This window comes from Zootoca vivipara, chromosome 7 (genome assembly GCF_963506605.1).
Source record: "Zootoca vivipara chromosome 7, rZooViv1.1, whole genome shotgun sequence".
NCBI lineage: Eukaryota > Metazoa > Chordata > Lepidosauria > Squamata > Lacertidae > Zootoca > Zootoca vivipara.
The window spans coordinates 50,787,603-50,812,286 of record NC_083282.1 but is presented as its reverse complement, the minus strand read 5'-3'; the positions used below and the strand labels follow the sequence as shown (position 1 = coordinate 50,812,286).

Below are 24,684 nucleotides of genomic sequence, written 5' to 3'. Positions count from 1 at the left end.
CAACTGGAGCGCTCGCAGGCCAGTGTTTCCCAGTTGTCAGTGTTTATACTACATTTTTTAAGATTTGCCTTGAGACAGTCTTTAAACCTCTTTTGTTGACCACCAGCATTACGCTTTCCATTTTTAAGTTTGGAATAGAGTAGTTGCTTTGGAAGACGATCATCAGGCATCCGCACAACATGACCAGTCCAACGAAGTTGATGTTGAAGAATCATTGCTTCAACCCTGGTGATCTTTGCTTCTTCCAGTACACTGGCATTAGTTTGCCTGTCTTTCCAAGTGATGTGTAAAATTTTTCGGAGACATCGTTGATGGAATCTTTCAATCAATTGGAGATGGTGTTTATAAACAAGCATTCTGGTTTCCCTGCGAATGTCCCGGTCCTCAAACACTCTGCACTTCAATCAGGAGAAAGCCGCACTTGCAGAGCTCAGCTGGATTTTGGCATCAATGTTAGGATAGATGAACAGCGGTCCCGCATCAGAAATGCGGTCCTGAAGGCACCTCTTGTCGAACACTTTTTATCCAGTTACAGGTAGGTAGCCGTGTTGGTCTGAGTTGAAACAAAATTTAAAAAATCCTTCAGTAGCACCTTAAAGACCAACTAAGTTTTTATTTTGGTATGAGCTTTCGTGTGCATGCACACTTCATCAGATACCCTTTTTATCCAAAAATCATTCAGACTCAGATTTACTCTTTACAGTTCTGTGGATTAATAGGAGAGTTGTAAACACTAGGTGTGACTATGTAAAATGGTTTAAGACAAAAGGAATCCCAGTTTATTTTTATATTCAAGACGCTCCATCCAGAAGGGCTGAATTGTGAGTTGGACCTGAATTGTTTTATTTAACAGTATGGTCATGCATCCTTATTTCTGTGTCTTAAATCAGAGTTGGTCTGTAGCTTTAAATGTTCTGTGTCTTCACGATTAGCAGGAGAGTCACCTGTGGTCGGTTTGGTGTATATTAGACTTTCAACATCCTGGGTTGGGTAGCAGTGGTTACATGGTTTTATGATCACTGCTCCTTAGAAGTTGACTGTATACATTTCTGAGGTATGCTATTATTTTGTTTACTTTTGTGTTGTTTACCTTTATTGTATGGATATTAGTGTTTTTTATTATTAAGAACCTTGTTCATGCTGGTTATTGTCCTTGATATCTTTGGTAGTTGAACACCGAAGAAGACCACGTCGAAACAGTGTCATTATCCAGATCACTGTCTTATTATTTGCTATGATTTGCATCAACAGATATCGCTAAGCTATTCAAATGATTATATCACTGGATGAATTTCATTTTGATACTATATGGACTGTACTCTTGAATATCGCTTCGCTGCAACTGATAAAGATATACACAAAGATATACATTTATGCCCTTATTCTTCGGTCTACGTGTTGCCGCTGTTGTTTTTAGGTAGGAGAAGTGATCAACATTTTCCAACGTTACACCACTGAGTTGGATTTGTAGTGCTGCAGAGGGGTTATTTTGTACTTGTTGGTGCAGCACTTTGGTTTTTTGGATGTTGAGTATAGGCCAAGGTTTTCGTAAGCGTCTGCAAAGATATTTAGGATGGTTTGAAGGTCGTCCTCTGAGCATGCGCACACTACGTTGTCATCAGCATACTGAAGCTCTATGATGGAAAGTACGGTAACCTTACTCTTTGCTTTCAGCCTGCTCAGATTGAAGAGCTTTCCATCTGTTTGATATGATTTCTACTCTGGTGGGGAGTTTCCCTTCGACAAAGTGTAGGATCATGGCAATGAAAATAATGAAGAGAGTTGGGGCAATAACACAACCCTGTTTAACACCTGATCCCACTGTGAATTGTTCACTTTGAGAGCCATTGTTATCTGTGATTGTTGCTGATTGTTGTTATATCTGTCTTACAGGTTAATAATGTAAGACAGATAGAATCTGATATTTTCATTGTGCCGTGATGTTAGACTACCCAGAAAAGGGAATAGCATGTGTTTGCGTAGCTGGGTATACAATGGACAGTAGAAGAGAATATGTTCTACTGTGTCCGGCACATTCAGAAAACATCCGCAATGTCTATCGTTTCTGGGGATGTTTAAATATCTGCCCTTGACAAAAGCTACGGAGTAACATAAAGGCCCTGCATTGGACTAGAATTATTCATTTTTGCAATATAAGTGACTTCGTTATCTGTTGGATTTAAACCATAAAACTTGGGGGAGCAAATTTTATTTACAGCTGACTCGATGTTTCGTTTTTCAATGTCCCTTAATCTGATTCGAATATTACGATAAATATATTGCTCGCTTGAATTATACTGGTAGAAGAATTCCAAGTAACAATGACAGTCAGTGGGTCATTAGGTTTGACCATAATGCCCATGTCTTTATGTTATTTCATACACATGAGCTGCGCACATGTTAAGGAAGCTGTGGCAAATGCCAACTACATGCGAGCACATGGTATACGGCAATCTGCATGCAGTGTTCATTTTGTCACCAAGATCAGTGCTTCTCAAGCTGTCTGATGTGGTGGACTAGCAATGCCCCCCAAATGTGCCAGGGACAAGTATCATATTTGGTCCCTGAAGTGTCCCACCCGTGGTGGAGTTGCCATGGACCAGCTCAGAGGCTGCCACCAGTCCATGGATGACCACTTTGAGTAGCAGTGACTTAGACAGAGCAGTGTCCTTTGTAGGAAATGCAAAATATTTAAAGCAGTCCACAGTCACAGGTTTTCCCCCCATCAATGTCACAAGTGTTTTTCTTCCTTCTCGTTGTCTCCATTTAACTCCCTCCAAGCCCAGTTGCGTCAGCTGTCGGCTGCACATAACAGATGCTTGTCAACAATTTCCAAGAAGATCAGGTGACACCTTGTGTTCCAATTCGCTCCCTTCCCTTACAGCCCAACTCACATACTGAGGCTGGACTTCCAAGCAAGGCTGCATTTGAGCAAGCAAACCAAACGGATCAACATCTCGGATGAATCTGGGATAGTTGTGAACCACCATAACCTTTGCATATACTGGTGATTATCAAACGGACAGCTGGGTGAGTAACTATTTTGTGCATCCACCAAGGTCTTCTTTTAGCTCTAGAGGGAAAGTTCTGATTTTGCTCTGAAATTATAGACTGTTGGGGTTCATCTTTAAACTTGGGTATACCTCCTTCATTTGGATCAGACAGGGGCAGACTTGGACAATGAGGATGGAATATGAATCAAGAGGTTGAATAAGTGAAACCTACTAAGTTCAGTTCTGCAAAAGTTCACTGCGTTGCTGTTCATGTTAGTTGAGAGAATTTAGGGCGTTCTGAATATTCTTCTCTAATTCCCACTGTGTAAGTGTTTCTACAACATCCCCATATTGCTCCTGAGTGGGGAAAAGGCTGCCAAATATTTGCTGACCTGCAGGTGTATTTCAATCTTAAGTGCACAGAATTTAGAATATTAGACCTTGTCTTCTATAAATATATTATAACGTGCACAAAAAGGGTATTATTTCCATTGAAAATTATAGAAGGGTCTCTAAATAGCAGGTCTTTGAGATCGAAGCCCAAGGCCATGAGATCTGCTTACACAGCTGGGTAGATTGTTTGACAGCAGTCTTTGGCTGAAACACTAAACTCTTAGGTGGAGGGGTACCGGTATGTTCCTCAAATCTTAACCTTAATGTTGCTGTGGCGGTGAAGAGGGAGTATTTGTTATGATGTGACCAGTTCATTCCATTAAAAAAACTCTCTTGGTGATGGAACGTTTTGACCAATCCGCTACTCTCCGGTTAAAAAAATCACTGCCTTTGAGATCAAATTTGTTTTGCAGTATAACAGGAGAGGTTGCTATCTGCTAGCCTAATAAATCTGTGTTGACTGTCAATAAACCCATGTTGTAGCTTCTGGTTCATAGCAGAATATTTCAGACCCAGCTGATGCTGGAGGAGGAGGGGGGGGGAAGAAGGGAAGCACACACCCACACATCGGACAAGTAACTTAATCTCCGCTACTTGTTCTCCACGGACCCGTACTTGAAGGAAAGTCACTTTTCACATACTAATTATACACTGGGAATTAAAGCTGCAATTGTAAGCATGTTTACTTGAAAGTTGGCATCTTCAAAATCAATATGATTGACTACAGAGGAAAATGTGTTAACACCAGAGTGTTGAAGTGAAATATATTTTTCTCATTCAGAAATCTGTCACTGGGGACAAACTTCTTGCCTTTTCTATGCCCCTACTCAAAAGTGATTTCCCCACCCTGGTGCTGCCACCAAATTCAGATCACAATTTGGTCTGATTGCAAGCATTATTAAAGTAAAGTTACCAGACATCCCCGGTTCCCGGGGACAGTCCCCAGATTTACAAATCAGTCCCCTGACAAAAGCCTGTCATTCCTACTGAAATTGACAAGTGGCCCCGGATTCATTGAAAAAGAATCTGGTAACCTTATATTAAAGACAATTAAGACTAAGGCACAGAAAAGCCTTGCAATTGGAGAGCGGCTTCACAGTACCTTTTGAGTTCATTCCAGGCCATACTGAGTTCATTCCAGGTTAGGGCAAGGGAGATTCCTATTCGTAGTTCTGTACCATATGCATATTTGCAAAATACCCTTCCTTTTCCTAAATTAGCAAAGGGTGATCACAGAACTTAGTGCCGAACTGGCCTAGATCCATACTGAAATGAAAAAAGCTGAAAGCCAGAGGCATTTTTATGAAGGTAGCTAGAAGTGTCTGCCAACTATGGTGCAGGATGTGGGGGGAAGCTTTTATAACCACACACCCCAAAATATTGGCACTTACTCAGATATATCTTATGTCGGGGGGAGACCGAGGGACAGCTACAGAAAATTTACTAAAGGTACACAAACCACCCGCCAAAGCAACAGCAGTTCCTCCATTATCCCAAATGCCCAAGCAATCACAGGCAAAGAGATGCAGCATTTTAGCAGCATATCAATCCTGGCTAATGCCTCTCCCATCCTTGCTGTCTCCAATCCTCCAGCTTTGCAGTGCAACCATATAAATCCTTCAGTGAAGCAAACTGTATCTTTGCTTCTTGTACATGAGGGATGCTGGGACCAGACATAAACTTTATGAACATCATATTCTTTCAGGAAAGGAAATACAAGATTAAAAGGGCTCAGAGTCTGTGCACACAAGGATTTATGGCCTTGGTGCTGGAACTTGACTCCTCACAGAGAATGAAGCTTTTCATTTTCAGCACTCTGTCACCCAAGACAGTTATTCTTTCAGATGAAGGAAAAGGAGCCAAAGTAGATTTAGAAATACACTGAGGACTAATGCTACACATCCTGGCTTTGTGCATGAACTGTCTGTATGGAAATAAGCAATGAGCTTGCTGAAGTCAACCAAATCTTTCCCCAATATCTGCAGGGGGCTTTCGATCAGATACTAGGGCAATTTTTCAATAAAGCAACAGAGAGACGTGTCTGTCTCAGGCTGCAATGAGAGGCTGAATTACACAATGGGTGAAGCAGATTTAAGGCAGATTGTACAGAACCACTTGCGTACATTCTTGCCCTCTACTGGTTAAAGTTAGTATACATATATACAGTATTTTCCATTACTGTTTGGGTGACACATTTGCTTCTTTCTTGACTTTAAAACAGAACACTTTATAACATCTGATGGATCTATACATATAGATATGTGTAGGGTAGTTAATGTTTTCAAGAAGCAGGTAAATATTAAATCGGAGGGGAGGGAATCAAAATTGTTCCCAAAGTGGGAGGATGTTTTATGACATGAGCAAAGCATTCCTATACACCAGTTTTTGGTGCTGGTGGAACAATGCCCAAAGAACCTCTACCTGTGTCAGTGGACAGTGGAGGTGCCACTAGCCCTGAATCCAGCAAGCTCCTTGCCTGCACCACTCCAAGACCCACCCTAAGGCCAGCTGTAGCCAAATCATATTGGTTGTCAGTACAGGATTCTGATAAATAATAATAATAATAATAATATAATTTATTATTTATACCCCGCCCATCTGGCTGGGTTTCCCCAGCCACTCTGGGCGGCTTCCAACAGAAATATTAAAATACACTAATTTCTTAAAGATTAAAAGCTTCCCTAAACAGGGCTGCCTTCAGATGCCCTCTAAAAGTCTGGTAGTTATTTTTCTTTTTGGCATCTGGTGGGAGGGTGTTCCACAGGGCGGGTGCCACTACCGAGAAGGCCCTCTGCCTGGTTCCCTGTAACTTGGCTTCTCGCAGCAAGGGAACTGCCAGAAGGCCCTCGGCACTGGACCTCAGTGTCCGGGCAGAACGATGGGGGTGGAGACGCTCCTTCAGGGCATGTTAGGGAGACACTCCCTAACAATGTTGAAACAACACATGAGACAAAGTCAAAGCATCTGCTGAGCAGCACCCAACGTGAGCCAGATCTCGAATGGAAAAGATACATGGGTGGGTTGCCAACTAGTTGACCCAGCCGGGCTCTTGCGCCTTTGACAGTGGCTCAATGGACAACAAGGATAGCGGGTTCAGTGCCTCTTGTGGCACCAGCTCCACCTTCACCTGTTGCATGGAGCTTGCATAGAATAAGTTGGCGAGGAATCTCATGGAAGAACAGCCAAGAACATCCTCTAGTCTAGTCACTGCTGCTGGTCATGGGGTGGGCCTTCCTTGTGGTCAGGGGTGAATGCTGTATCTTGGGAGGGTGCCTTGAGGAGAGCAAAGGAAGACAGACAGTCCACCTCTCTCTCTGTACCGTATGTGTGCCCTCCTCGGTTTCTCTATAAAAAAATCTCAGATCAGGACACACCACCCCAGTCAATAAAATGACATCAGCAACCATTTTCCTTTCCCCCTTGCCTCACGAAGTCACATCAGGGCATATATAAATATATTGTCCTTGCAGGAGGAGGTTAAAAATAAAGAAAAGTACTGTCCTGTGACTTTACAAGGAAAAGGGGAAAAGGAAACCTTTCCCTGTGCCCTAGTGTTAGCAGATGTGGAACATCCTGATCTGAGGTTTCTTTCGGGAAGATGGGGGTGCAGGGAGGTGAAGTGAAGTGATTCCCTGAGGGAAAGGCGAAAACCACTTTTGCTGACGCCAAGATGTTAATGGGTGAGGAATGTCCTGTGTGGGTTCCCCAATGCATCACTTTATTGACAGGGAACGTCCTGATCCTGGGGTCCCAGAGACAAAGTAGAAAAGCTCATTAGCAGCTCCCCGGTAAGCAAATGGAGATTGTTCTCCCAACCAGGAGTCTCCATAAGGAGAGAGAAGGTGCTTATTAATAACTTTATGTTAGCTGGCAGTAGGAATGCCCTGATCTAGCTGCTTTCAGGGGAGCCATATTAACCTGATACCTCTCCTAGGTCATGTTTCCTTACCTTTCTGCTCTGCCAACCTTATCCATGCAATCTAAATTGGGTCCACCTTGGATACATACCTCAGGCCTTGGAATGCAGCCTGTAACTATGTCTCTAAAAGTGTGTTAGGTGGAATATGCATTCATTTTCTGGCTATATAGCCTTCTCTTAGCCCAGAAACCAGTACATGCAATGCTTGTAAAGTGTAGGGACTATTGCAATAGATGCCTGACCTTTATGAGAATTGCACTGGACAGTGGAGAATTGGGAGCGAGGAAGCAATTTGTTCCTGTTTTCTGACCTGCTGAATTTCTGCTTTAGGTTACAGGAACGTTCTCAGAGGATTACTCAGCAGCCGGAAGGCACAGGCACTTTAGAACTTGAGCTCACTTGCTGGCGTGAAGAGCCTCAAGCCATCTTCTATTCCCAGCTAGAGAGAACGAAAGTTGGGTTGTTTCTCCAGTCGTGGCTTAGCATCTAAGAGAGTCGGGTAGAGACAGAGAGAGAGAGGTGTTCCAGTGCCTCTGCTGCACCATGGTGGTGCAGAATAATCTGGACCTTGGGGATTCTAGAAGATGGACTGTGCTGGAGCCATTTATCCACCAGGTTGGAGGCCACATGAGCATGATGAAGTATGATGACTACACCGTCTGCAAACCCCTCGTCTCCCAGGAGCAGTGGTTCTACGAAACTCTCCCTGCTGCGATGAAACGATTCACACCTCAGTACAAAGGTAGGCTCCAAGACCCCAGCGTCTACTGGAAAGTAGGTCCCTTTGCATGTTGAGTCAACATAAATGAGATCGGGCCGCAAGATTCAACGTTAACGCAAGAAAGAGGGTTTGCATTCAGTGATTGGTGTTTATTGCATGGTTCCCATCTGTTGTTCCTCATCATCAGTTACCAAAGCTGATTGGCTTTGCCAATAATGCATTTTGGTGAGGGAGGCATGCCATCCCCTTCTTCCCCATGCAGATCAGACCACTAATAATTTTTATTGCCGTCTGATCAGGGTCACAGGATCGTCAGTGCTCAGTACTCCACTGTGGGGTTCAGTGCTGTGCCTGCGTCAATCTCACAGTCACAGCGTGTAGCTGAAGACATTGTGCAAGCAGAACTAGAAACTGCTCAGTCTACAATTACACGATTGCTTTCTGCAGTCTACAATTACACGATTGCTTTCTCCTGTGCCGTGGAGAAATTATTTGCTGCTGAAAAGTAGCCAAAATATGTAGGCCACTTGTTGTTTGCTGCTTGTGAAGGAAAATGAAATTTGATACACGAGTGAAAACATGGGGCTAGATCTAACATTCGTCTTGCTAAGGTTGTGTACGCATTACTGTTTACTATGACTCCAATGGGCTCCCGCTGCTGGTGTTTGAAGCCATGTATGTGTGACATTAGCCACCATCCAACTATATCCTGTAGTTTATTGAGAAGTACTGCTGATTGGTGCACTTTCTCTCAAACCAGCTTCCATCTGATTTGAAAACAAAACCATGATTAAGCTGTGAAGGTGAAAGCAAGAAGCAGTGACTTCACCCTTATAAAATGTTGCCAACTTTTTGTACAGCAGGGATGGGAATTTGTAGCCCTCTGAGCAATGGTCAAGGATGATGGGAGTTGTAGTCCAGCAGCATTTGGAGAGACACGGTTTTCCCATTGCTGTTTTATCAGGTCAGGCTACAACCCATATTACTTTCATGCTAGCTGTGCCTTTGTGTGAACAAACATCTGCAAGCCCCAAAAAAGGTTGTTGTCAGGATTGCAATCCCAGATGGAAATGGTGTCCCAGTTTGAAAACTTTACCTCGGTCTAAGAACAGAATCCGAATGGTGGAAGGGCACTGGTGGAGGGAACGCGCGCCTTGGTTTAAGAATGGTTTCGGTTTAAGAACGGACTTCTGGAACAGATTAAGTTTGCAAACCAAGGCACCACTGTAGTGTTCTTATGCAGTTACACTGTTACATTGCCATTTCTTTGTGATCTGGCACAGACCTTTCATCAAGCACACTGAGATTTCCAGAAGCACTTCCATCCCCTTGCTCAGCAATAATTTGATCTTTTTCTTTAATGAGACCCCAAGGGTTCCCCTACAGAGCTAGGCTGCCACCTTGAATTGGATTAGAGAGAAACAGTTGCTTGTTTGACAGTCTCTCTTCTTGGCAGGAACCCCCCCACCCATTTCAGTGAAGTCTTCTTGCATAAGGTTAATATATTCATGTTGCTGTAGTCAAATAAGCTGGTGCACTGCTGTGACTAAGAAGAGCATGACCTGGGAAGGCCAAATGATGCCTCTTCTATTAACTCACTAGGCTAGGTGGTCTTAGGCAGGTCAACCACCTTCAGCTTCAGCTACTCCTCCTCCCAGCTTGCAGCATGGGGTTGTTGTCAGGATTACTGATAATACTGGATTGTATCCAACTAAGGTCTGCTCTGAGTTGGACTAGCATTGGATACAACCCTACGTATGTGATGTAAAGCTTTAAAATACTCCATTAATTGCTATATACATGCTATTTATTACGAACGAAAGGTGAATGTGGGATCTCACCCCCCCCCCTCCATTAGCAACTTGCTGGAAGGCTGTGCTTGTTTAGATGTGAAATCCAAGGTCTTAGAAAGCAAAGCAAAGTCATGGGGGCAGGGCAGGCAGATGGAATCATCATCAGCCTAAACAACATTAACACTCAGCCTTGATCTTTGCCCATTTCCTGCTCTCCTAAGTCACATTGTAAGGTGAGCCAAGATACATGACACCAGGCATCTTGTCTGAATCTAACTGGCACTGGGGATCATGTGTCTAGAGCTGACATCATCTCCTCTCTCCCAGAGAGGTAGCACATGCTCCAGAAGGCAAATTCCGCCATCTCTCAGCTCACCAACAGTAAAGCTTGCTCTAAAGTGCCAGGTGGAGGAAGTTCTGACTTCTTTTTAAGCCTGGGAGAAGGAAAAGTTATGCTAAAAAGACTATTAGAAAGGTACCAGGCAAACCTCTCAGGGGAGGCGATTCCATAGCTAGGGGGTTTGTCCCTAAAAAGACCCTCTCCCTCACTTCACTGGGTGGGGGTGCTCAGAACTGGGCTTCTGAAGAGGACATCAAATATATACATGCATGGGCATAGCCAGTACTTAACTGAGGTTCTGCCCCCTCTAAGATGAAGCCTGCCCCCCTAACATAAATCCTGGCTACGCCCATGCATACAGGAAAAGGTGTATATGAGCCTATCACACCCGTGCTTCCCTGTCCTCACTAGCTCCCAATCTGTTTCTGAGACCAATTCAAAATGGCAGTGTTGACCTTTGAAAGACCTACTACACAGTTTGGGACCAGGGTACCTGAAGAACTGTCCATCACCACATAAAGCTACCCTTAAAATTCTCTTTGAAGGGACATCTCCAGATGCCCTTGCTGAGTGAGGAAAGTGCTTTTTCAATGGTGGTACCCTAGCTGTGAAACACCAGCCTTGGAATAACACAGTATCTTTTCTGATTTTTGGCTGTGGCCTGGTTTTGGGTATTCATCCTCACATGGGCTTCATGGCTGATTTTATGTTCTTTGTTTTCTGTGGATGAACATGTTTAGTGTGTTTGTTTTGCTTTAAAGGATTTTATAGTGTTGTTCTTGTAAATTGCTTTGGGACTTTTCCTGTGTGTAGCAATTCATAAACTGAATGAGTTGAACCGAACTGAATTTTTGGTGCCAAGCAAAGACCTTTTCCTGGGATTTTTAATCGGCTAGTTTCTGAGTCCCTATTACCGGTCCCACATTTTATTCAAATGTATGAAATTTTAGCTTGTTTTTAATTCTATTACAAGCTGTCCTGAGAACCAGCTATTGGAAGGCCTATAAGTACTTGGGAAATCATAGATAGGCATATACATAGTTAAGAGATTAAAAAGAAACAAATTAGGCATCTAGAAGCATGCTTCTTAAAATCTAAAAGCAGAATTTTGTTACTCTAATCTACACAGACCCACGATAAAATGTGTTTCGAATGAAACATCTGTGAAAGAAGAGAGAGCCTTAAAGATCTAAAAGAGCTTGTAATCAATACGTACATTTTCAAAATAGGATCAGGGAAGTGAAATATCAATATGTAAGCATGGGATAAGAGGCTCTTAAACTGATATTCTTCTATCAAACACTCTGCTGCCTGCCTTAACCAAAAAGTTATTATTTCGCTCACTCCCATTATTTTTTCTAAAGTGTGTTAAAAGCAGTTCAGCTCACACACTTCCTCCACTGTTGTTAATTAACTTCCCCCTGGTGACTGTAAGTAAAACAACAGAAGAGTATGCTGCCCCAGCCAAAACCTTATGCCTCCACCTCTCTCTCTCTCTCTCTCTCTCTCTCTCTCTCTCTCTCTCTCTCTCTCTCTCTCTCTCTCTCTCTCGGGCAAGATAAAAAGCATTTCCCTCATGCCCTGGGCTGGCAGATTTCCATGGCAGCATAACATATAGTGGTTTGAACACCTGCATTTTAAGGCTTCTCTTTTAGCTCAGCCACTTGCCAATATTTTGTCTTGCATATGCAAGGTGTTCCCTATATGACCCAGTAAAGGCAACTAATGCTCCCTCAATGGCCATTTGAGAAACAGCCTCAGCTTGTATCTCTTTACTTTAAAAACAATTTTACACCTCCACAATTCCAGTGACAAAGCCGTGAACCTTGTCTGAGGATCAAGACCCCTCTGCAGATTTTTTTCTTGTCTCATGTCCCTTTCTTTAGTTTGTACCTTATTCTTGGGTATTCTTGTGCTGCTGTTTGCACGCTGACATTCCCCATCTCTGGAGTTGGGGAAGGTAGAGGGATTTTCATGGCGCAAGTCTGCTCCCAGGATGGGTTGTACCCAGCCTGCTGCTTGAAATGGCAGGCATGATTGTTTACTCATAAGTAGGTCTGCCATCAGTTATTAGATGCTTCAGATAAAGGTAAAGGTAAAGGGACCCCTGACCATTAGGTCCAGTCGTGACCGACTCTGGGGTTGCGCGCTCATCTCGCATTATTGGCCGAGGGAGCCGGCGTATAGCTTCCAGGTCATGTGGCCAGCATGACAAAGCCGCTTCTGGCAAACCAGAGCAGCACATGGAAACGCCATTTACCTTCCTGCTGTAGCGGTTCCTATTTATCTACTTGCATTTTGACGTGCTTTCGAACTGCTAGGTTGGCAGGAGCTGGGACCAAGCAACGGGAGCTCACCCCGTCACAGGGATTCGAACCGCCGACCTTCTGATCAGCAAGCCCTAGGCTCAGTGGTTTAACCACAGTGCCACCTGGGTCCCTTTGATACTGTATAAATATTTTGGGTCAGTGACCAGTAGAGAAGATAAAAAGGAAACAAACCACATAAAACACAATAAAATTTGTTAAGTATAATATTAAATGTGTAGTTTAAAAAGAATGTCAATATTTTTTATTAAAAAAACACAATGAGAAATATAAAATAATTATTTTTAAATGGTATAAAACAAGGTAAGGTACTGATAATTCTAAAATTAATACAAGATAATGTGCAGCAATTTTTAAAGTTTTAATTGTATATTTTACTCCCAGGGAGAGGCACTTTTAGGATTTCCTGCCTCAGCTGCGAAAAACACTTGGCCAGCCTTCATTATTATTTACCTTAACGTGGAGGGAGGGGGTGCCATTAGCTGTTCAGCCTCAGATAGCGAAATATCTTGGGCTGGCTCTGCTCTTTTCCATTAGGCAAAATGGTAGCCTAAAAGGAATACCTGTGCACTCCCTGGCTTGGATTCACCAGTGTGGCTGGACCTTGGGTCTATTTTTATACACCCTGAAGGCTTCACAGAGGCCTAGGGACCATTGCGTAAGAATGCCATTTTGCAAAACTTTGCTTGGCTATCGCTACAATCTAGGCTGCAACCATATGTACTTAGGAGTTCAGTGGGACTTACTTCAGAGTAAACATGCATAGAATTGCAGTGCCTGTTTACAGAGAGGACAGCTCCTTTTATGCATTTCCAACAGGAAAAATGACCTTGAGACAATTTTGCTTCTCTCTCTCTCTCTCTTTCACGAACACCTCCCTTCCCCAAAGCCGCCTGCTGAGAACTACTGTGAAATTACAGATTTGTTTTTCAGGCCAGGTTCTGCCCAGATTCATATTGCACATGGCAGTAAATAAATGTGCCTATTAATTTAAAAATATACACACGAGAACGGAGCTAGGGAGCTACATAGCAAAACAGCTTCTGAGAATTGCTGAGATGCTTCTAGCATGCTGATACCTTCTATAAATACTCTCTGCCTGACTAATTTGCTATGCACATACCCCAACTGAATCATCAGGGGTACCAAAACGAAGGCTAAACCAAGCCTTCAGGACGTAGAAATCTGGTAACAGCTTTTGCCCCTTCGGTGATACATTTCTAATCTAAACTGTAGCAAAGCCCATTGCAGAAGCTCATGCACTGAAACCGAGTTGCATGTGCTGCTGGGTTTTTTGATCATATGTTGCACATACCAGTGAAATGAGGTGCCATGAATCTCTTGGCTAGTTTTGTTGCAACAGATTAACACGCCTCCCCTCCCCTTCTCTGGGAATATGTGACAATTAATCCACTAGCCCATTCTTCCACTGAGCTTTGCCCATAGCTGCCAAGTTTTCCCTTTTCTCACGAGGAAGCCTATTCAGCATAAGGGAAAATCCCTTAAAAAAAGGGATAACTTGGCAGCTATGGCTTTGCCATAAAAAATACTGGTTGGCCATTCCAATTAGTATACACCAATTGCATCAGGTCAAGAGAAATAGGTTGTATTTGCAAAAAGTGTGGGTCCCAACCAATTGGTCCCAAACCTCCAAATGTAACTGTTGAGACATGCAAATAAACTATAGGGAAGTGGCTCCCTCACTGCTGCTTTAACCTATGAAGGGTCAACTGGCTTTGGATATCTCAGAGTTTTGCCACTAGCTTATTGATCATTGGGAACAAAGTTTAACAAGTATAGGTAGGATACAGAACCTCTCCTTCACAGGTTTTCAAGAACAGTTGAGCTGGCATTCATTACAGATGCCAACAGAATAGGATGCTTTGCCTCAAGTTGGACTGCATGGTCCTTCAGATCCCTTCCAAAATTTCTGATTCTGTTCCAGTGCATGAGTTTTAGGTTTTGTTTAAGACTTCTTGGTCTTGGACAAAATAAGTGTTAGGTTATGCAGCCGTTCTGTGTCTATTCCCTCCTCCTTGTTTGGCAAACACACACAAAAAACACTGATTGATTCATGAACAAAAATAGATCTGGTGTTTCCTCCCACCTCTTAGGGTATATAGCCAGAGTCAGGACCAAGAATTTATACATGTTGAGAGCAGGTTAGTTCAGCATTCCCAACACCCCATAATCAAGAGGTGGAAATCATACTGATCTCAGATTGTCCAACACTGGCCAATTCTGCTGAAAATAAGAGACCTTTACAGGAAAATCCCACAGTGACTGTTCTTTCAAGTCCTTCTGTCTCTTCTTTTGGTTTAACTCTGCAGCACAGAAGCTATCTGCTATGGGAGCAGCCATTCAAGCACATCCATATATCTGTGCTGGTCTTATATTTTGAGCAGCTGTGAAAAAGAGGAGGGTCCCAACAGTCTTAACGCTGATCACCAAGAGACAACAGCTGCTTAGGATATCAGAGGCAGGCTAGGGAAGCATCTTGAACGTGAAATACATGCAGAACTAGGTTAGTAGAGTAAGAAGATGCTGTGCTTATTATGAGCATCCCCCCCCCTGTAAGACAGTGGACAGATAACAGCTCCTGGAGTTAACGGTGCAGGAGATTACCTACAAAAATACTTTTAGGGTGCAATCCAAACCCTCAATCTGCCCTGCTAGAGAGGGGTGTTGGATGGGGCAGAGGTCTCCATCCACCCAGCCCACAATAGCTCTGCCAGCGTGTGCAAAGAGAGCTCTGTCTGCTGAAGCCACAGGCAGGTGGAAGTTCTGCCGGTGGGCTTCCAGCTTCTGGCAGCTTAGAGAAAGCCCCAAAATGGGGCATTGGGGGCAGGTGAGGTACTGAGCAGGCTCAGGATCTGCTGCATCCTTAGCCAGACTCACTGTTGCCATCAGACACCATCCAGGCTCTGTTCCTCCATCATATCCCACCACTGCTTGGCCGGGGTTTGGATTCCTCTGTCATCAAATATTGACAAAATCGGGGGTGTCGGCTACCTCCAGGTATTGGAATAGAGAAGAAAACCAGGTCCTCGTGCTTCATCAAATCTCTCACACTCAGTAGCTGTGGAAGGGGCTAATATGTGGAGCAACCTCTGCAAAGTGGCTGCCAACACACAGCCGCAGGGTAGAAGGGCATCAGTTGGCAACCCTGCTCTGTCCCAAGTTCCCACCAGAAGATTTGGAAGCCTCTGGGCACTGCTGAGAGCAGCTCACGTGGAAGTCGGAGCTGGGGATGAAAAGCGCCATGCTGTGCCTGAAGGAAGAGGGACAACTGCCGTTGGCCTTTCATCCAAAGGTCAAAGCTGCCTCCTCTGCAAGCCAGGCCCGAAAGCAATCTGTCATTTGAGATGTTCTGGGCCGCAACTGTGATCACTCAGGCTTTATTGGGAGTGGAGTAAATATGTAAAAGGTTACCCAGCTGGCACTTCAGCCATGTGAGTCCCGTTAAAGTCAGCAGGAAGGAACTTCGCTGAAATATCAGGGTGCTTTGGCGCAGTAGATTAGGAGGGACTCTCTCTTTGGGGCTGCCTTGTCACAACCCATGGCTTAATCCTATAGCTTAGGCCTGATTTTCACATTATGGGATGGCTCTCCAGGTGGTTGCCTTGCAACCCCAATTTGGATGTAGGATATTGAAGGTTTATCCATTCATACAGGCCACAATTCTTGCAAACCTGAGGTTCTTCTATCCGGGGGGGGGGGCGGGGCGGAGAGGGGGAGAAAAGGCATTTGGTCTGGAATTTATCTGATCTCTACAACCACCCGGGGGGGGGGTGGATCCGCAAAGTACTCTGCCACTCTGCATTTAGTGCAAGGCAGCTTTTTAATTGTGCAAGCATGCATTTCAAAAACCACTTCGATACAGCATCTGTTTGTTTCTTTTTACAACAACAAACAAACAACCTCAGCTGCAGCACCATAGGTGTAGCAGGCAACTAATTTGGAACTACCGCCCTTCCAGTATTACTGTTGTTATTATTGCATTTTAATGCCATCTTTATTCCAAGGAGCTCCAGGTGGCATACATGGTTCTACCCCCTCCTAATTTAATCCTCGTAACAACCCTGTGAGGCAGCTTAGGTTCAGAGGCAGCGACTGGCCAGGGAACTTCATGGCCAAGTGAGAATTTGAACTCTGGTCTCCAGCACTCTAACCGCTACACCACAATGGCTTTCATGGGTTTAAGGATCAAGGATAAGAGCAGGGATAAGAATTCTGCCCATGGACTATTCTGAGCTTTTAGCCTTTGGGACATGGCAAGTTAAAACCCAAATAAACAAATGAACAATAAAGAGGGCTATTTTGGTACGATACCATCACACTTGTTCCTGCTCGGAATATCCTGCTCTAAAATATTCCAACAACAAGATCCACTGACTTGAGTATGCCAGACCTTGCTTTCGTTTTCCATGGTGTTTTATTTTAGGGCAATACCTATTGCCACACATGTGAAATCTGAGCAATGTGGATAAGGGCCCGTGCTATTTTAGAACATGCAAAGCAGCCGATCTCATATATAAAGGAAAGGCTAAAGGGTAGATAATAAGACCACTTACCACTGCTTTAGTCCCAGTTACAGATGAGCAGGGCCGTCTCAAGCATGTCGGGTGCCCTGGCGCCGAGATCGCTCCGGCACCCTCGCCCTGGTGGGCGGGCGCAGCACGGCTTCTGCGCTGCTTCACCTCGCAGCGCCCCCCTGCCGGCCCGGCGCCCTGCGCCACCCAGCCTACCCCTAGAGCCGGCCCTGCAGATGAGAGGGCAGCCGAGGTGTGTGGGGGGGGGGGGGCGACAAACAAGCTTTAAGAACTCTTGTAATTTTCCTGATTTCAGGAACTGGTTTTTTTTTTATCTGATTGCCTTATTTGAAGGTTTGGGTTCTGCACAGGAACAGTTACTAACAGTGAAGTAAAGTTGTGTATGGTGGGAGAGCCGTACCTTAAAATCAAACTGCTGCTGAATTCCTGTAAAGCAGGAGTTGGGATCAATTTGAAGTGCAGGAAGAGAACACTGAACTCATACTTTATTCTCTTAAAACAACTCCCCTAGACATTTCCCCCAGTGGAAATGCTGGATCAGGGCAGTCTCGAGCAGGTCGCGCACCCTGGCGCTGAGGGGCAGAAATCGCTCCGGCGCCCCCACCCTCGCAGGGTGCAGCATGGTTTCCTACCGGCCCGGCGCCCTGGTGCACCGCGCCACCGGGGGTCTACCTAGAGCCGGCCCTGTGCTGGATATAACTTCCACTGAGAGAGACAGAGATAGGAAAAGCAGCTTCAGGTTAGGGGAGGATTCATCACTCCCTTCTCACCCCCGGCATGCTGCACTTTAAGTCATTTGCCCCACGCTCCAGTTTATAGGATAGATTTCATATAAAGTACAGTGTTGGAATGGAGATGAAAGGAAAAGGCATTTCAGAGAGGTCAAGTACTGTTTTCTGATGCATGCCAGGGAACATGCTTGACTCCTGAAAGTCAAAGATCTAAATAGAACTAGCTTAGAACTGCCTGTAGCTTCCTATGCAACTACAAATGGTATCGTAGGTTCTCTTCACACAATATAGCCACACTCCCCACAAAGAGCAGGATCATAGTCTGAGGGTGCTTCTGGATCCATCTTTGTTGCTAGAGGCCCAGGTGACCTCCAAAGCGAAGTGTGCTTCGTGCAATATTGCTGGGACAGCTCAGCTGGTAGAGCATGAGATTCTTAATCTCAGTGTCCTGACTTTGAGCCCCACACTGGGCAAAAGATTCCTGCATTGTTGGACCTTTGTGGTCCCTTCCAACTCTACAATTCTATGATTATATGATAGCATCCCAAGAAACCACAGTCATGTCATTTTCGCCCTAACCAAACGTAGATAATGGCTTCACAAATTATCTATGGCGTACTAACCAAATTCACAAACTAAGGGTGGGATCCAACATTGCATTGTGATGAATATTCCATCTGCACAAGCATTGAAGCCCCCCTTGTCCCCTTCACATGCTATTCTTAGGGGTTCCCCTGACTTCCCCAGAGCTAATTTTGGGGGGGTCCATTGGGGGAGGGGAATCCCTGTTGCGCAAGTGGGGCTTATTAGGTGAATTCTACCCTAAGTAATTTGGAGGAAACCAATATTTGCAGAAGTTCTCAGAGGACGTAAATTGGAACTGTGCCTGACTGACTCATTAAAAGTACTTAATTGTGAACTTTTTTTGCTCCTCCCAGCACCGATATACTGTACTTCAGGTGAACTTATCTCTCTCGCTTTTTCATTTTTGTCTTTCCTTTAAAGGTATTGTTTCTGTACACCTCAAGAAGGACAGCATGGGCAATTTGAGCCTCATAGCCTGCCCGCAAACGGATGACCGCAGTTCCCTGGACAATGCCTCCAAGGAGTCTTCAATGACAATTTGGCAGAAGCTCAACCAGGCAAACACCAGCAGTGGTGACCACACGTTTGTCAAATGGAACCATGGCCCACTCACAAACACCGCCAAAGACAGGTGAGGAGCCCACCTCCAGCAAAACATGCACCTGTGCAATGCCCCTGCTTCACAAAGCAGCAGTGAACACACCTGGGTGGAACTCAGGTTGTCCTCATCCTTGAGGGTAGCTCAAGAAATGGAAATAGGAACTGCACATAACATTAGTCTATCCCAAGGGATGCAAAAGCACTGAGAGCAATTGGAAACGCATTCAGCTCACCAAGGGACATAAGTCTTTTCAGTGGCAAAGTCCTTATTTAAAGCATCACATGTTGAACAGAAGCTAGTGCACTTGGCTTCAGTAAGGGGGCCATATCTCCTTCCATCATAAACTAAACCAGGAATGAAAAACCATGTTGCCTGAGGGCCGCATTCCTGTCTGGGCAACCATCCAGGCTTAGAAATATGCACCAGGTTTTACTGGTGTCACTGGCACTTAACGCATGTTTAACTTACACAATTTCAACTTTACATGCTTGCAAACGCAAATCAAATGCATGGAACACAGAGAGCTTCAGAGCTCTTTCTGTGCAGGGTTTTCCCAGTGCGTAAAAAATCCACTTGAGAGCCCTTTGGGCAAGGTGGAGAGCTTACAAGCTTTGCTTTTTTGGGGGGGGGGGGTTAAGACCAGAATGCCATCTCCATAAAGTAAGATTGCCCATGTGGCAGTTCCAAGGGGTTGCTTGGACTATACACGTTTTTGTGTATACATGCCATCTGTGAGTTACCTGCAAACATGTTTAGGCTGAGGGTCAGGTGATAGGCTTTTACTTCTAGATAGTAGGCTAATCATATTTCCCCCCCCCCTTTTTTTTCTTTTGCATTGTGCGTAGCTGCCAGGGGAAAGCAGTATTACAGACAGACCTTCAGTACCACAGAGACGTGTCTTCAATTATGGAGGATGCCAATGGGAACCAACCAGAAAAGAACAGCTATAATCCCTGGGGACTATACTGCCATAAACAGCATCTAAACCGCATGTCTTCGAAGTATAATGAGAACAAACTTCATCGTATCTTTTTCCTAGCTGTTTTTCTACATTTTATTTCATTTTTATAATCCCAAGGTTGCAATGCAGAACTCCCAGTATCCCTTTCACTTTTAATAATAGATGAGCGTTTCAACATACATATATATATTGTGGATAATTTGTTCTAATTTTAGGCTCTAGTAGTACTGGATAAAATAGAAATACATAAGGAACAATCTAGTAAAGTTTAGTCATAATAAGTACTGGCATTTGTTTCTGTGGGACTAGGGCTGGAACACTTACTTGGGAGTAAGCAGCGGCGTACCCAGGATCAAAACTAGGGGGGGCAAGGGGCGGGGCCAAGGAACGGGAGGGGAGGAGCCACAAAGTGGGAATGTGGGCGGGGCTATGGAGCCCAAGTGAAACTGACTCCGGTCTCACCTAGGCGCCGCGAAGCTTTTTGCAGTCGGAGGCACCGGGGCTCCGCTGACAGCACGCAGCCAGGGTGCTCGCTCTGGCCCGCTGGGCTGCCCCTGGTGCACTATGGCCAGGACCCCAGCGGAGCGCACAGCTGTGGGCAAGAGCGGCGCTGCCGGCGGGGCTGGTGGGCAGAGGCGAAGCACAGCCCAGCGGAGCGTGAGTTCGGCGTTCCCGCCCGCCCCACTGCGTCCTCCAGCTTCCCGTCACGCTCTCTGGTTCCCTGCCACGCTTGGCCTTGCCGGAGGGCGCGATGGGGAGCTGGAGGGAGGGTGCAGCCGCCGGCAGTGCTGCTGTCGCCCACGGCTGCGCCAGCCCTGCTTCTGGGGGGGCAGCTGCCCCCCCACCCCGCGCTGGGTACGCCCATGGGAGTAAGTGCATGGAACTCAATGGGACATACTTACAAGCAGGCAGGTATCGCAGTGTTAGTCACAACTAATATATGCTGGATTTTGCCCACATTCCCAAGCTCTGTATGAGCCTTGTCTCAAAAATACTGAAACAATAAATCGAAAAAATGCAAATAAATGTTTATTTATATTATTTCTAATCCACCTTATAACAGAAGTTCTCTGTCACAATGTGCCATGTTCACAATGTTGGAGGGAGGAGATTTGCATCTCATAGATTTTTAGCTTCACTGTTTTATTTCATGTATAGGAAGCTGAGTTTCAAAATATGAAAAGCTGAGTTTTGCACTCCTCTAATACCACTTTGGCAATATTTAAAAGTTATGCATTCAAATGTAAAAGTTTCAAAGGGAAGTTTTAAGCAGTCTGGATTTGCTCTGATTTTCCTTTCAGCTCTACTTTATCTCACTCAGTGAAAAAAAGGGGGGGGAAGAGTCTACATGCACAAAAATCTGTCTGAAGTCATGTAAGACCCAGCTCCTGATACACATCTCAAAGCCCAATCATGTAATAAGAACTTTCTATCAACCTTTATGCATTGGTTGGTGTCCTTTATACCCGGAAAGCCTCCACCGGCCTTTAGCAGTGACTGAAAATGATGGGCAGCTCAGAGGCAGTAGGACCTTCCCAGGATAAATGAGCAGAGATGGAAACAAAAAGCTGGTCAGGGGAGCTAGCGCAGGTGGACTGCAAAGTTTTGCTACAGTTGTAAACCTAAATAGAAAAAAATTGATTTCCTTAACTCATGTGTCCAGAATTTTTGTTGCTTGAAAATGTGGTATCCAAATATAAATGCCCTTGCATTCTGGACTTAAAGATGGGAACCAGACAGCATGGTGATGATGCATCAGAAGAGAAGAAAGCACGCCAAATAAAGAAGTGTGAACAGAGTACATCAGCATCCCTTGGAGCCCGTATTTGTGGGATGCAGGTAAGAACAGCTCATTCTAGTGTTTCAAAAAAGAAGAAGCGAAGCACACGGAGGTGTGTCATCAAAGAGTACATTCTTCAACGGTACAAGGAAATAGGGCTTGGAATGAAACTACAATATATACCAACTGAGAATGTAGTGTTAGAAAAAAAAATAACATTATTGATTTTACAGCTCAGCTGTAGCCTGACTCTTTCCTTTAAAAAAGAGAGAGAGATAATAAACCTGAAATATTTGTTGATTTGTGAAGGTTGTCTAGCATACAGAGGTGAAAGGTACCTCCTAAATATTATAGGTTAAAAAAAACAAAACACTTCCTACTACTTGTTGCTAAAACAATCAAGATTCCTGTAACACCCTAAAAATAAGAACAGCCTATTGAAAATAACTTCTCAAACAGCTAATGTGTTGTCCTTTGTTTTTTCCCCCCAAGGTCTACCAGGCAGACACTGTTCAATATCTCTGCAAAGATAAGTACTATGGGCGGAAACTCTCACCAGACGGCTTCAGGCAAGCCCTCTCACAGTTCCTTCATAATGGGAATCGCCTCCGAACGGATCTTGTGGAACCCATTGTGTCTCAGTTGAAGGCTCTTCTGTCGGTCATCAAAAAGCAGAACTCTTACCGGTTCTACTCCAGCTCGCTTCTCATAAACTATGAGGGACTGGAGAAAGCAACGCCTTCAGACAATCACCCTCAGGGACAGGGAAACAGCCACCCGAAAGTGGATGTCCGTATGATAGACTTTGCTCATACAACCAGCAAAGGCTCTAGGTTTAATCACACCATTTATGAGGGACCAGATCATGGCTACATTTTCGGTCTGGAAAACCTAATAAAAACTTTTCAGAGTATCTCTGTGGGAGAATGACAATGGCTGAACTACCGAGAGACCTTGTGGCTGTAAAAGGCACACCCTGTACTTCAGAGCAATGGCTCTCCCAGCAACTATGTCACAGCCAGAGTTTTCAGGGGGTGAACTGATGACATACAGTATTAGGAAAAACTCTGAAGATGCTACATGCTACTGTGGATTACACAGAATCCATCATACCGGCGATCCATAAGAAGGTTATTGCCCTTCCTTGTTTTAACATTGTCCATTCATATCATCTCTCAGCTAGAAGGAAATGTTACTTGAAAATCATTTTAGGACTCGTTCGTAAAGCACCATTTAGACTTGCAAGGCCAACAGAGGCCAAACACATGAAGTGCTCCTGAAAAAGGGTGGTGTAGATAGTTTAGCAAGTCCTTAAAAACCTCCAGCTTTACATTTTAGTTCACTGTTTGATGGGCCAAGGACTTTCAAGAAAGCAATCAGATGACAACCATGCTCCACAAGCTCAGCCGCCACCAAACTCTGGCACTTTAAAAATGGACTGTAGATCAATTCCTTGATTCTTTATATTCCATACCAGAGGTTGTGGGAAAGTATTCTCCAAGGAATCTATGTGTCAGCCAAAAGGAGTGAGTGAGTAAAGCGATAAAAAGCAGAAGCAGGCAGGGGCGAGATAGCCCCTCCTGGAATAAGGCAGTGCTTTCAAAGGTTCTCTGATGGAAGAGCTAGAAGGGCTGTTATGGAGAGGGTGCAAAATCTGTGGAATAACAGTCAGAAATGAATTCATGTCATGGCTTTTTATATTGGAGAGATGCCACCTGAGGAATTAGACAGGCCTTGAAGACATGTGTGCACAGATATCAGGGTTAGGGCCCAGAGGCGGAGCTAGCTGCTCCGGCACCCAGAGCGGCGCACATGCTGTGCACCTGGGGGGCGGGGCCATGGGGGCGGGACGAGCGTCTCAAGGGGAGAGACGCCCATGAGGGCTGCTTTTGGGCGGGGGAAGGGAGCCCCACCACTTTGTCAGCAGCCTTCCTCCCTTCTCTCTTCTTTTGCCAGCTCGGGAGAGGGTGGTTCCCCCCCCCCCCGGAAGCAGCCTGGGAGCGGGGGGCAATGGTGCACTGCCCACCCGCGACTCCCAAGCCTCCCCCAAGCTGTCAAAACGAAGGGGGAAGGCCACCAGCAAGGCAGCGCAGCTCCACCCCTTCCCCAACAGCTCAGGGTAGGCTTGGGAGTCATGGGTGGGTGGCGTGCCGAATGTCACCCCCCTCAGTGATGACACCTGGGTCTGACCACCCCACCCCCACCCCTTCCTTTGCCCCTGTTAGGACCCAAGTGTCATCTAGATGTTTTGAGTTGCATTTCTATGCATGTGTGTGTGCGCCGACAAAACTTGACAAAATGTTTACAGACTTTGTTAATCTTTGTGAATATGGAACCACCAAATAATCAATTCCTTCCTGTGTCCTATGTCACATGGGAAAACTGTTAGAATATGTTTGAATAGAGAGAAGCCCAAAATGGGAATGTCAAACTGTAAATAAATTGCATAGGCCGTGTAACAAACTGGTTAAGTCTGCGTTTCCTTTCTGCTGTTTCTTAAAGATCTGTTGGCATTTGCATAATTGCTATAAAAATCATCGTTTCCCCTTGTTTAAATTTCAGGCCTCCAGGGAAATCCTTTTGCTGCCCATGTGTTGCCTGTGGCTTGCGAATAGCCGCAGATTGTGACAGGAAGAGTAAATCATTAGGCCAAGTACATGCTCCGCTTAGACTGCTACCCAGCTTCAGGAAATTGCTAAAAGAAGTAGTTCACAATACCAAATATTGCTAACATGCAAATGACAGCAAGCATCCGGAGCAGAATCATTTGAGCTGTCAAAGTCTCCAGGCACAAATAGCTGTTGTCTTCATTTGTGCTGCTCATAGAATTCAAATCCTTGTTACACTTAAAAAGAAAAAGAAAAAAGAATCACTCTTCCCCACACCCTTCAAAAAGTAATTAATGCAAATCGAAGCTTCCAGAGGGATAGCCATTTTTGTTGCTGCAAAAACAACCAAGAGTCTTGTGGAGACTTAAAAGCTACAGG

General features: G+C 44.8%; 1 protein-coding gene across 1 annotated transcript; it reads left to right on the top strand.

The window, feature by feature from the left end:
- Window positions 1-2,885: 2,885 nt before the first annotated feature.
- IP6K3 (inositol hexakisphosphate kinase 3) lies at window positions 2,886-23,301 on the top strand. Its single transcript, XM_035121707.2, has 6 exons — window positions 2,886-3,030; window positions 7,636-8,047; window positions 18,776-18,986; window positions 19,802-19,980; window positions 21,581-21,756; window positions 22,190-23,301. The coding sequence occupies exons 2-6, from the start codon at window positions 7,849-7,851 to the stop codon at window positions 22,625-22,627; spliced, it is 1,203 nt and encodes a 400-aa protein (XP_034977598.2). The 5' UTR covers window positions 2,886-3,030; window positions 7,636-7,848; the 3' UTR covers window positions 22,628-23,301.
- Window positions 23,302-24,684: the final 1,383 nt, after the last annotated feature.